Genomic DNA, 14114 nt, shown 5'->3' with positions numbered 1-14114 from the left:
CTGAGGTTGGATGTATGAGGTATATCACGCTGCACGGTGTACTGAGGCTGGATGTATGAGGTATATCACACTGCACTGAGGCTGGATGTATGAGGTATATCACGCTGCATGGTGTACTGAGGCTGGATGTATGAGGTATATCACGCTGCACGGTGTACTGAGGCTGGATATATGAGGTATATCACGCTGCACGGTGTACTGAGGCCGGATGTATGAGGTATATCACGCTGCACGGTGTACTGAGGCTGGATGTATGAGGTATATCACGCTGCACGGTGTACTGAGGCTGGATGTATGAGGTATATCACGCTGCACGGTGTACTGAGGCTGGATGTATGAGGTATATCACGCTGCACGATGTACTGAGGCTGGATGTATGAGGTATATCACACTGCACTGAGGCTGGATGTATGAGGTATATCACGCTGCATGGTGTACTGAGGCTGGATGTATGAGGTATATCACGCTGCACAGTGTACTGAGGCTGGATGTATGAGGTATATCACGCTGCATGGTGTACTGAGGCTGGATGTATGAGGTATATCACGCTGCACGGTGTACTGAGGCTGGATGTATGAGGTATATCACGCTGCACGGTGTACTGAGGCTGGATGTATGAGGTATATCACGCTGCACGGTGTACTGAGGCTGGATGTATGAGGTATATCACGCTGCATGGTGTACTGAGGCTGGATGTATGAGGTATATCACGCTGTACGATGTACTGAGGCTGGATATATATATATACATACCCACAACACGGCAGCACTTACAGGATAACAAATGTACTTCATACCGCTCTGTGGTTGATTTCTATTTGTTATCCTGTGAGTGCCGCCATGTTGTGGGTACAGTATATTAAAGGATGTCTGAACTGGCTCTCTGGCAGCCTAACCACTAAGCTGGGAACAATATGACAACAATATACAACAATAGTGGTTCTGGCGCCTGTAACTTTTTATAGAGGTATGTCTCAGAAAGATAAAGGAAGAACAGAAAGGGTTTTAGGCACACTTTTATATAAGTAGTGAAAGAATAAATGAGAATAAGATATAACTTTTATTACACCACTTAAAAATCGTCACTTATTTCACAGATAAGCTGGATGTGTAGGTTATCAATCAATAAATGTAATGAAAACGTAATAAGTAGACAGTGATTATGTGGTGGGTTCAGATTACAGGTTTCATACCCACGAGAGGCATACAATACTGATAGCTTCTATGGTTCAAGCATTTAATAACATAAATATTAAACCAGTGTTTTTCAACCACTGTGCCGTGTACACTAGTGTGCCTTGAGCTGTTCTCAAGTGTGCCCCCAGATCTAGAGATGCCCAAACCAAGTTTACTGCCACCACCAGTTCCACTGTTATTTACTGGTCTCTTCTTTTCATGTAAAGGGCCGATGTATTTTATTTTTGATACCTGAGGGGATCAGTGTGATTGTTTTTTTTATATGGTGGCCATAAGATTTGGGTTTTTGTTCTTTCGGGGCCAATGTGCCGCGAGGTAAAAAGGTTGAAAATCACTGTATTAAACTATATCAAAATCAGTGTTCCGCACAGCTGGCACACTAACCATATTTAATTCAGAAATTGGTTCAAAAATCAGTTCAGAAATTGGTTCAACAAATTGTTTGACATTGTCCACAAACGACCATTATCATATATCAACGTCTGGAGATGGAGTATAGTCTCAATGAATATTATCCAAAGAGTAGAGGAATGCTTCTCATGGAACACTTGGTGCTTCTGCTGTCAGCACCAGATATTCCCTAATGGGCTCCCAGAAGGTACTGATCCGGCCAGTCACTGCTTAGCTGCTGAGTTCGGGAAGGGATCAGGCGGCACAGTGATGTATGGTAGTATATTGGCAGATGAGAGGGCCCCACAGTGACACAAGGAACCAAGTCTGCTGTTCTACAGATGTGTGTCCGATGAATGAGATACACACACACACACACACACACACCAATAGAGGTTCTGGTGCCTGTAACTTTCTCCTTCATCCACTAGGTGTCACTGGAGTTACACTGGGGAATAGAAGGCGACCACAGGGAGCATGGGCACTTTAAAAAATAAATTAGTGTGACCAACTCCTCCCCTTTTACTTCCCCTCCCAGGCAGTCTTAGATCGTGCCCAAAAGGGAGCGGGTCACATTTGGCTCATCTCCTGGGCTTTTTGTAATTAGGGCACAAAGCAGCAAGTTTTGCCTTTGAGGACAGGCAGATAGTTGCTGCTACTATCTGCCTGCGACGTGGGAGCCTGCTGGAGGGAGCCGGCTGCTGCTTATAGGGTTTGCGCCCGGCTCCCTGGCTGACAGAGACCACCGTCTCTGGAGCTGTAACGGGCGCCGCTCACACGCAGCGTGCACCCGATCCTCCCCCAGCCCCACCGCCGACGGCATGGCCGCAGCACTGTGAGTATTACCCTGCCTTCCTGTTAGAGGAAGGTCAGGGACACAAACGGCGGTGCAGCAGAGGGTTTTTTAAACCTGGCGCCATTATGGGTGACGGAGCTGCCAGGCGGGGGGCGGAGTCACCGCGCGGTACTTCCCAGCAGGCCTTGGCATACCCCAGCGTTCCTGCAAGTCACGGCGGCCATCTTGGACATTTGGCGCCGTTGAACACGCTGCTGGAGGCTCCACTGTTGCGCTGCAGATCTATCCTGAGACTGCAGTTGGGCGATCCCTGTCCCCTGGTGACCGTCCTGCTGAACGCTCTATCCGGTCTGTGAGTTACAGTGGGGATTAGAGCTAGGTGGAGACAGTTTGGGCTGTGTCTCAAATAGAGCTATAGCGCTCCTAGGTTATATACCATAGCGCTGTACAAAGCTCTGTGACAGCTCTTTTACTGTCTCTCCCTTCCAGTATATATTGCTGCCTATCCTATACCTACTATCTGTGTTCAGTCTGGTAGTGTGTGGTGATTACTGGGTGTTCTGTTGACCATGGCAGGGGGTAGCTCCAAGGGGGTTACTTGCAAGAAGTGTGCTGTAAGATTTACACCTTCTAAGGAGGGAGACTCTGTATGTGATAAATGCGCTGCTTTACCCCCAGCTCCAGAGTCCCCCGTTCATACCCCTGTTTGGGCATCACAATTAGCTGATGTGATGTCTCATTTAGCTTGCGAGCTCTCTGCAGCTCAAAAGGACAGAGAGACTTCCAGAACTCAACAGGCTTCCTTGACTTCTGCTGTGCAGAGCTTAACAAAGGCCTTGACACCAGCAGAGGGCGCCATTGCTTCATCTTCTAGACAAAATCCCCCTACCTTACTCAGGAAAAGGGTATTACAGCCCTCTGGGGATTCTGGGGAGTATGAGGATATGCCTGATCTGGAGGAGGGCGAATTTGCCCTTCCAGGTAATGATGATGATGTTGTGGATGAACCTGAGGCTCAAGCGTTGTATACGCAAGAGCCGGCCCCAGCCACACAAGGCTTGGAGGACCTCATACACATGGTTTAGATTGCCTGCAAGGTGTCAGATGACACAGACATTCCTGTGCGTCCCTCTTTCTTTGGGAAGAGACAAAGACAGACACCCACCTTTCCTCCAGCTGAGGAGTTAGATGAACATGTTTTGCAGGCTTGGAATCACCCTGACAAAAAGTTCCAGGTACCGCAGCGGTTTCTGTCTGCTTATCCTCTCCCACCGGAGGGTAGAAAGAGGATTGAGATTCCACCAGTAGTGGACTCGTCAGTCTCACGACTGTCTAAAAAGACAGTTCTCTTAAGGACACGTCTGACCGTAAGTTGGAGGTAACTCTTAAGAATATTTTTTTCTGCGGCTGGAATTATTCAGCGTCCGGCCCAGGTCGGATGCTGGGGAAATAAGGCCATGGGGGTGTGGGCTTCTCAGATCCTAACAGAGGTTCGTGAGGGCTCTGACCCTGCCTCCATTGTTCAGCTTGCTGAACAGATCCAAGAGGCATCCTTGTATTTGATAGAAGCCTCTTCTGACGTCTGCATGGTTGCAGCCAAAGTTTCGGCCTTATCCATCTCTGCTCGCAGAGCTCTCTGGTTACGCCAATGGCAGGCTGACGCAGAGTCCAAGCGTGCGGTGGAGGCCCTGGCGTTCAATGGGGAGGTTCTTTTCGGGCCAGAGCTCGACAAGTGGATATCCCAAGCAACCTTCCCTCAGCGGCTCCACCGACTACACGCAGGACCCCTCAAAGGCCCTCTTTTCGTTCCTTTCGGCCGACGGACAGATTCAGAGGTCGTTCCAGAGGCGGAGCTCCATCTAAAGGTTCCAGAGGACGAGGCAGAGGTGCCTCTGCAGCGATCCAGGAACCCAAGTCCACAAAGCCAGCCGCATGACTGTCCACGGTCCCATCTGGGGGATCCCAGGGTCGGGGCCCGACTGCTGTCCTTCTGTCACATCTGGCTGCAGTCTTGTCAGGACTCATGGGTAAGGGATCTGGTAACCCAGGGTTACAAGATCCATTTCCGGTTGCTCCCTCCAAACAGGTTTTTCAAGACCGGTCTCCCAGTCTCAGGGGACAAGGCGCAACTTCTGTTGTCAGCAATCAACAAGCTGCGGACAACAGGAGTTGTGATACCAGTACCTGAAGATCAGTGTACTCAGGGATACTACTCCAGTCTGTTCTTTGTACCGAAGCCGGACGGCTCGGTGAGGCCCATTCTAAATCTCAAGGATTTGAATCCGTTCCTACAAGCGGTCAAATTCAAAATGGAGTCCCTGCAGTCGGTGATACAGGGACTGGAACAGGGAGAGTTCCTGGTATCTTTGGATATCAGGGATGCGTACCTGCACATCCCTACCTGGCCTCCTCACCAGGCCTTCCTCCGGTTCTCTATACAGGACCAACACTGGCAGTTCCAGGCCCTGCCGTTCGGTCTCTCATCGGCCGCCAGGGTCTTCACCAAGGTGATGGCGGTGATGATGGAGGTCCTCAGGGCTCAGGGGGTTACCATCATCCCCTACTTGGACAATCTTCTTCTGAAGAATCGTTCAAGGGAGGCTCTGTTGTCCAACATACAGCTCACCCAGGAGACTCATCAGTCATGGGTAGATTCTGAACTTTGCAAAGTCTCAGTTACAGCCGTCTCAACGCCTTCTCTTCTTGGGGATGATTCTAGACACCCAGCAGATGAAAGTTTTCCTGCCACCCGACAGGATTCAGTCTCTGCAGGTCCTGGTCCGGTCGGTCTTGCGACATACGCAAGTATCGGTGCACCTATGCACCAGACTCTTGGGGAATATGGTGTCCTCCTTCGAGGCGGTACAGTACGGCTGCTTCCACTCGCGCCAATTCCAGTTGTCTCTCCTTCACCAGTGGTCAGGGTCTCACCTACATCTTCAACAATGGGTGACCCTGTCCCCTCGAGCCCGTCTGTCCCTGCTGTGGTGGCTAAACTCAGCAAACCTGCAAAGAGGCAGGAGGTTCGGCATATGGGAGTGGATTCTCCTCACCACAGACGCCAGCCTACGAGGCTGGGGAGCGGTAACTCTGGAACACCAGTTCCAGGGTTTGTGGACGAGGCAGGAGAGCTTACTCTCCATCAATGTGCTGGAACTCAGAGCAGTCTACTATGCTCTTCTACAGGCGGGACACCTTCTGCGGGGCAGAGCCATCAGAATCCAGTCCGACACTGCTACAGCCGTCGCCTACATAAACAAGCAGGGCGGCACTCGGAGCCGGGCGGCGGTGAAGGAAGTGAGCAGGATCATCCTCTGGGCTCAGGACCATGCTCAGGCTCTGTCAGCAGTGTTCATTCCCGGAGTAGACAATTGGGAGGCCGACTTTCTAAGTCGGCAGGATGCCCACCAGGGGGAATGGTGCCTCAACTCACAGGTGTTTCAGACCCTAGTACATCGTGGGGGTTGTCCTCAGGCGGACCTGATGGCGTCCCGCCACAACTTCCAGCTCCCAATATACTTTGCGCGGACTCAAGATCCTCAGGCCGCAGGGGTGGACGCTCTGGTCGCTCCTTGGCCGTTTCAGTTCGTTTACCTCTTCCCTCCCTTTCCATTGATACCTCGGGTATTACAACGCATTCGCAGGGAGGGGGTAACAGCGCTTCTGATAGCACCAGATTGGCCCCAGCGCTCGTGGTACACCAACCTGATGGATCTTCTGATCGACGAGCCATGGCCTCTGCCTCTGCAAGAGGACCTCCTCAGTCAGGGTCCTTTCATCTACCCAGATTTAGGACGTCTGCATTTGACGGCGTGGCTGCTGAGAGGTCCATCTTGAGACATGCAGGTATCCCTAGGGCGGTAATACTACAATGATGAGGGCCAGGATGGAAGTCACCTCCAGACACTATCATCGGATTTGGAGATCCTATGTGGCTTGGTGCGAAAGACGCAGAGTGTCCTCTACTCTGTTCAAGAAGGCTCGACTTCTTCTGTTTTTACAGGAGGGTTTGAACTCTGGACTTAGGCTGAATACCCTAAAGGTTCAGGTTTCAGCTCTTTCCGTTTTTTTCTTAAAACGTCTGGCCCTCATTCCTGAAGTTCACACTTTTTCCAGGGGGTGCTGAGGCTTCAGCCCCCTATTCGACCACCTACGGCTCCCTGGGACCTGGAGTTGGTTCTCCGATATTTAAGATCATCGGTATTTGAGCCGTTAGAAGAAGTGGATCTTCATTATCTCACTTGGAAGGTGGTTCTTCTGCTGGCTCTGGCCTCGGCCAGACGTGTTTCGGAATTGGGTGTGCTTTCTTGTCGTTTACCGTTCCTTCAATTTCATCCGGACAGAGCGGAGCTCCGTACCAGTCTTTCCTTTCTTCCAAAGGTGGTCTCAGCGTTCTACGTGAACCAACCCATCGTGGTTCCAGCATTTACAGAGGCTTCACCAGAGGATAGGTCTTTGGATGTGGTGAGGGCCCTGCGTGTCTGTCTCTCGCACGGCTTCTTTTCGCAAGACGGATGTCTTGTTTGTTACCTACGACCCGGTGCATCGTGGATGGCCAGCTTCGAAGCAAACGCTGGCCAGATGGATCCGTCTGACAATTCATCAGGCATACCTTGCTGAGGCTCAGAGGCCTCCTTCTAACATAGGGGCGCACTCCACCAGATCGGTGGGTCCTTCATGGGCGGCTGCACGTGGGGTATCCCTGCAACAGCTCTGTCGAGCTGCGACATGGTCAGGTCGGCACACCTTTGTGCGATTTTATAGGTTTGATACCTTTGCGGCACCAGCTTCTCAGTTTGGCCGCTCTGTTTTAAGGGGATCTCAGCGCTCACCCACCCGGGTTGCAAGCTCTGGGACATCCCCAGTGTAACTCCAGTGACACCTAGTGGATGAAGGAGAAACAGGGATTTTGTACTTACCGTAAATCCTTTTCTCCGAGTCCACAGGTGTCACTGGACGCCCACCTCAGCGCTGTTCTCCACCTGTTAGGTTCCTAATGGGTAACCTCTGGAGTTTTCCCTTGTCAGGGTTATATAAATACGGTTATTAGACACCTGTTTCGTCTTGTTTGACTCTGTGTGTAATGTTGTTTTCACTTATCTCTTTCTTTTTCTACTATACGTATTGAATGATGTTATGTTGTGATGAACCTCCTCTCGGATGTGTGTTATATCTTTCTGCTCCCTTTCGGGCACGATCTTTATGACTGCCTGGGAGGGAAAGTAGAAGGGGAGGAGTTGGTCACACTAATTTATTTTTTAAAGTGCCCATGCTCCCTGTGGTAGCCTTCTATTCCCCAGTGTAACTCCAGTGACGCCTGTGGACTCGGAGAAAAGGATTTACGGTAAATACAAAATCCCTGTTTTTTACCATATACACATGAGGTATAATGTTACAGTCCAATATCAAGGAGAAGAAAAAGTCCAATCTTTATTTATTATGTATAAATCTTCGGTAAGTCAATACATGGTATACGGTGGAATAATCGTCAATCTACACAGAATAACTAACGCGTTGCATCTGAAAGACATCATCAAATTTTTGTCTGCAAACATAACTAAATCCACCAAAACAGTCGAGATGGGGGTAGACTTTAGAAGAAAACCAAATGCCTTGGTCCCACTAGTCATCTCAAACTGCGAGGTGTCGTGGGTTTCATCCTACAAATTTCTGGGGACAAAAATTTCCTGAGACTTCAAATGGGGGTCCAATATAAGCACTATCATCAAAAAGGCCCAGCAGCGGCTGTTCTTCCTACGGCAACTCAGGAAATCCAACAAGAGCTGCTGCGCGTCTTCTACACAGCGATCGTGGAGTCCGTCCTATGCACCTCTATTTCAGTCTGGTAGGAGGAGCTAATGAGACTGATAAATAAATACTCCATAGAGTGGTGAGGACTGCAGAGAAGATCATCGGGACTGAACACCCCCCTGTAAGGGATCTTTACTCAGCCAGGGTGCAGAAGCCTGCAAGGAAGATTGTAGCAGACAAGCTCCACCCTGGCCATAACCTACTAGACATTCTACCATCAGGCAAACCCTTCAGAACCATCTCTGCCAGGTCGTCCAGGATGGCAAAAAGTTTTTTCTCCATAGCCATTCACAAGTTGAACATGTGCCCTAATCAAAAGACAATCCAATTGCCATCTAAGTCTGGGTGGCTCACAAGCAGGGAATACAGAGTTCTTGCCTCCATCTCCCTAAAGTGGACTGACGTTTCCACCACCTACCTCATAAGAGGATTGCACAGTACTCTCGGACACCAAGAGTTCCCCATAGAGACTTTTTTGACTTCACTAATTCTGCTGTAGAACAACTAACACCTAAGGTTGAACTAACAATCTCCTCAATCAGAAAAGTTTATTCCTAATAATATAATTCTGGTTCATTACCTGTTGTAGGACTTCTTTTCTTTTTAGTAATATGTTTTATTTTTGATATCCACCAAAACTATGTTTTGTTAACATTTATACCACTGGCCAGTGCATTTTTTAGCTTAATAAATATTTTATTGTTTAATATATTCATTGTTTCCAGTGCATTCTATGGATTCTTTGCAACGCTCTTGTTTCTATGGGAATGGGATTTCCCTGTATAAACGCTGCTAGAACCGTCTGCGTATGTTGGTATACAGGTGATCTCCGTGTGTGTCTGTATATACATATACACACATCTACTGCATAGACCATTCCTACATTTATTTGTGCGCAGTTGTGTATATGGTCTACACACCCAATACTTTGGTAACAAGTGACATTGTGTTTGGTGTAGTTTAGCACAGCTATTTCCTTCCCTTTTTGCATATGGAACCGTTGTATTGTAATGTAATGTAATGCATTGTAATGGCCAATAACGTTTCTGTTTCTGAGAAGGCGATGGAGGTGACAAACATATTGTTATGGGTGTAAGAAAGAGAATAATAATAAGAAGAAGTACCTTCTCGTGAATAAGCTTTGATCCTTGAGTTTTGGGTAAAATTTAGTTTAGGGCCTACAAAATTTACACAATTATAAAAAAATAATTTTCCACATTTTTGATAACCATATTCAATAACTGAGGAATAGGTCAATGTACATACCTCTGATAATTATGGAAATAAGTCGCTTATGTGGATTCATTCCTTAATAAAACTTTGACGTATGTATCTGCAGCACAGAAATATATATACGCTCCAATTAAATACACCAGGGTAAAGTTCATCTATTGTAGAGAAAGGGTAAGTATACATACCGGCGTGATAACAATAAACTGCCCATCCCGGTTAGAGGATATCATTATATCATCCAGGTTGGAAATAGTTTAGGGGTGATCCTACAATAATAATGATATAAAATACCTTCCAGATACCAATTGGAGGATTTTACATAGAAGTATAAATATACTCTCTGCCCCAAACACAGTATATAGGACTTTTTGAGCAATTAAAATAACCCTAATTAAACAACTAAGGGGGCTATACAATCCTCCGGCAAGGGAAATAGCTGCGGGGCCCTATTCAATGCTTTCTTTACTGACAGCATTGTAAACGGTTCACGGCGGAATGACCCCGACTTTAGAAGCTGTGGGGCCCGTTCTGCCGATATCGGCCGCGGATCTGAAAGCAGATCAACAATCCACGGCCGTCTATGCCCCCTTTTTGCCGATCGGCAGACGGGACATTGAATCCCGCCTGCTGATTTGCTGTCTTGCAAAGTGCAAATGCGCCAGGAATGCGGCTGTCGGGAGGGATTGACAGTCGTGATCCGGGATTGCATAATTAAGTACCATATTGTCATTGTCATTTGTTTTATTCTTCATTGTTTCTAACGGATATTTTTGTAAAATAGAATATTTATTTTTAATTATGTTTTTATTTGTAATGTATAAAAAATAGATTTATCAACAATATAAAAATATATGTTGGATAACCTGCCACCAGGAGTCAGCAGTTCCACACCTATTTGGTATGTTATGTAATTACTTCCACATTTGTTCACTTTCCTCACAATTAGAGAAAGAACCATAGTATTCGATTTCACTAATAAGGTTATTTTTACCCTTTGTAGGATCACCCCTACTAAATTTTACCCAAAACTCAAGGATCCAACCTTCCCATATAAATAAAGATGTTCTTTACTAGAAGGTACTTATTATTTTTCTCTTTCTTACACCCATAACATTCTGTCTTCATCCTTTGTGTTCAGAACCATTATAAAAGTGCTGATAAATGGCAAAGAATGTTTTGTATATCCTTTATTGACACAATGTTTATGTTTGTAGACAAAAATCTATTACCCCTGATGAAGTCTTTCAGATGAAATGCGTTGGTTATTTTCTCTATTGATTTGAAGATTATTCCACCGTATACTGTCACGACCACCATGGCAGTTACCTTCGCTCCCAGTGCTGTTTCTGACCTACAGTGCCCTGGCGCTATGTCCTCCACCTTGGCGCTCACCTCCGCTCCTGGTTCCGGTCCCGACCTGCAGTGCTCTGCCGCTCTGTCACCCACCATGGCGTCTGTTCCTTCTCCGGGTGTCAGTTCTGGTTCGCAGTGTCCTGGAGTTCTGGCTCCAGGCGGCGTGAGGCGAAATCCGCAATGATGGCGTCCGCGTCCTCCTAGGCCTCAGGTTAGGAAGCGCCGGCTGCAGCGCCTCCGCGTAGTATTCCTCGCTGGCTGAATTGTGTCGCCCTACAGGCGGTGGCTATCTTGTTGGTTCCTGGAGCCTATGCCTCACAGCACTAGCCGTGATGTCACCCCTCCGGCCAATCACCTCACAGCTCTGCGCATAAATACTGACAAGCTGGGCCAGACCGGTAGTCAGTACAATGTTGTCCTACAGATAGCAGCTCGCTGTGCATCGTCTGACAATTCCTGCAGCTACTCCCAGCTACAGCCTGACTCCCTGTCCTTCGTGTGAAGCCGCTACCTTCCTACTCTTGCTGGTCGTCCACTGCATTCTCCAAATACTACCACGGAATCTCCATTGCCGCCTATAGGGATTCATATGGACATTAAGGTTAATAGCCCAAAGGTGTGATCCTCTCTCCTCTCGTCCCGACGGTTATCATCCGTGGCCCAGTATCCCTGGTCCCCTGCAGCCACAACCTCACTCTGCAATCTCCATTCTCATTGGCTTCATCATTATCTTCAGTCATATCATCATTGTCTTCAATTCCTTCATCAATATCTTCAGTCATATCATCATCATCATCAGTCATATTATTATTGTCTTCAGTTCCTTCATCATTATCTTCAGTCATAATATTATTGTATCATCACCATTATTACTGTGTATAAGACTCTTTCATTAAAAGGTTTCATTTTACTCATTGGCCTCATTCTGCTCTGTCGCCCATGCAACAGCCCTACATCAAAGCACCCAGCCTCCGCTACACTCCGGCTGGTGCTTCACCAGGTTCATGGAACGTGACAGTATACCATGTATTGACTTACCGAAGATTTACACAAAATAAAAAAAGATTTGACTTTTTCTTCTAGTTATCTCACTGGATATTGCACTATAACCGTGTATAGGGTAAAAAGTCAGAGGCACCAGAACCACTATTGTGTGTGTGTGTGTGTGTGTGTGTGTGTGTGTATCTATCTCGGTCCAGCACTCCTTTCTCCTGGACAGAGTTAATAGTTTGATTGTTATCCTGATGAAAAGATCTGAGAGATCTTAAAACGTTGCTGTAGATGTAATGGAATAAATCGCCACCATTTTTTCACTTAAGAAAAGTCCCTTGAGTGCTTCTTGGTTTCTTCAAGTAAGATACCACGGATACATTTATATATATATATATATAATTAGTAGAGAGGGTGGAGTCGGCACTCGCAGGGTATATATGCAGCCACCTCGGTGCCTTTCAGTGTGTTCAAACACATTAAGTAGGGGTGAAGAGAAGGGTGTGGTATGGGGTTCCGACAATCGGGATCCCGACTGGCCGGAACTCAGACAGCATGGCGAGCGCAAAAAAGCCCCTTGCGGGCTCGCTGCGCTCGCCACCTATTCTATTCTCCCTCTATGGGGGTCGTGGACCTCCACGAGGGAAAATAGCGGGTGGCCGTCGGGCACCCGGCTGTCGGAGTTTTCACAGTCGGGATCCCGAAGTCGGGTAAATGACTGTCGGGAACTTGACTGTCGGGAACGTGTCCGGCACCTGGAGAGAATAGGCACTCGTAGGTTTTAGTAAAGAAAATAATGCAATACACACAAGTCCTTTGCAGCGACGTTTCGGTATATTAAACCGTTTATATAAGAGCAAAGATAACATATGTTAGTGAGAGGTACATTTCGGGGTATTAGCCCTGTCCTCAGCCCCAAACTGGGGGGGGGGGGGGATATATGTTAGAGCATCCCGCCCAAAGTTCATTGGGGAAATGTGACAACATTGTCATTAGGCCCGCTGACAAATGATACAGCCAGCTGTCAGATCATACTGTATATAAACAGCTCCCCAATAATCCCACCGGTGTTTATCAGGCAGTAGAGAGCGGGAAGATGTCATCCCAGATCTTTGCGGCCATCTTTTGCGAGTGGCCAGTGGTCCCTGTACTATATTCGCTTCCTAAAATGCATTCTGTTACCGCAGCACACGACTCGCTGTACCAACCTCAGGTACCTATTACGTAGGTTTGGTGCTGAGGACGGGGCTCATACCCCCGAAATGTTCCCCTCACTAATATAAGTTATCTTTGCTCTTATAACCGTCTTCTGAGTGATGATTATTTCCTCTTCCGGGGAATAGGACTGGTATGTTTGTATGTACTGTATATGTGTGTATATATATATATATATATATATATATATCATTTCCACAGATGAGGCGGCACTCACAACAGCAAAAAAGTAGTCGAAGTCTTTATGTCGTCATCAACGTTTCGAGATTCTATTTCTTACCTGAAGGATACCTGAAGAAGAGATAAGAAATAAAATCTCGAAACGTTGATGACGACATAAAGACTGTCGACTACTTTTTTGCTGTTGTGAGTGCCGCCTCATCTGTGGAAATTGTTTGTGGGTCCCTTAGCTGGGATACCTGGAAGGCACCCGGCTGACGATTTGGAGAAGGAGTGCTGCTCGCTATATATTGTGTGTGTGTGTGTATATATATATATATATATATATATATGTATATATATATATATATACACATACATACATACATACATACATACATACATACATTTAGATAGAGATAGATAGATAGATATATATATATAAATGGATAGATATATTTATAATGATATTTTTTTACTTTTGTGACGTAGCAAAAGCGCAAGTTGCGGCTGTATATTTCCAACACATTTAATCCTGCGAAGCCGGACGCTGAAGATTCGGATGGAAGCATTGCATCCTGGGAGCTGCGTGTGGAGGGGAAGTTATTGGATGATGTAAGTACTATTACCCATCATGCTCATTACTGGTGTTATACACATGCGTATCCTCATACTCCGCCACAGTCTGTGTGATCGATACAGCGAAGCAAAGCGATTCTGCTCTGTACCCAGTGATTATATACAGTCCATAGTAATCTATAGGGGATGTATCTGTCCTTAGCCCTGTATCCGGTGATTATATACTGCCCATAGTAATCTATAGGGGATGTATCTGTCCTTAGGCCTGTATCCGGTGATTATATCCTGTCCATAGTAATCTATAGGGGATGTATCTGTCCTTAGGCCTGTATCCGGTGATTATATACTGTCCATAGTAATCTATAGGGGATGTATCTGTCCTTAGCCATGTA

The 14114-nt window shown here is 46.9% G+C and overlaps 1 protein-coding gene across 5 annotated transcripts in view; it reads left to right on the top strand.

Moving 5' to 3' along the window:
- Nucleotides 1-14114, top strand: part of SMARCD3 (SWI/SNF related BAF chromatin remodeling complex subunit D3) — an 81376-nt gene that overhangs the window by 30251 nt on the left and 37011 nt on the right. For all 5 annotated transcript variants that reach the window (XR_014474763.1, XR_014474761.1, XR_014474762.1 and 2 more), the window contains exon 4: nucleotides 13636-13758. Coding sequence is in view for 2 of the 5 variants with exons in the window: in XM_083186528.1 (XP_083042654.1) it covers nucleotides 13636-13758 (123 nt within the window). In the remaining 3 variants the exon portion in view is untranslated. The remainder of the gene's footprint in view (nucleotides 1-13635; nucleotides 13759-14114) is intronic.

Source organism: Crinia signifera, chromosome 5 (assembly GCF_055691185.1).
Source record: "Crinia signifera chromosome 5, ASM5569118v1, whole genome shotgun sequence".
Lineage (NCBI taxonomy): Eukaryota > Metazoa > Chordata > Amphibia > Anura > Myobatrachidae > Crinia > Crinia signifera.
The sequence above is the reverse complement of the archived record's forward strand: the minus strand, read 5'-3'. Positions and strand labels throughout refer to the sequence as shown.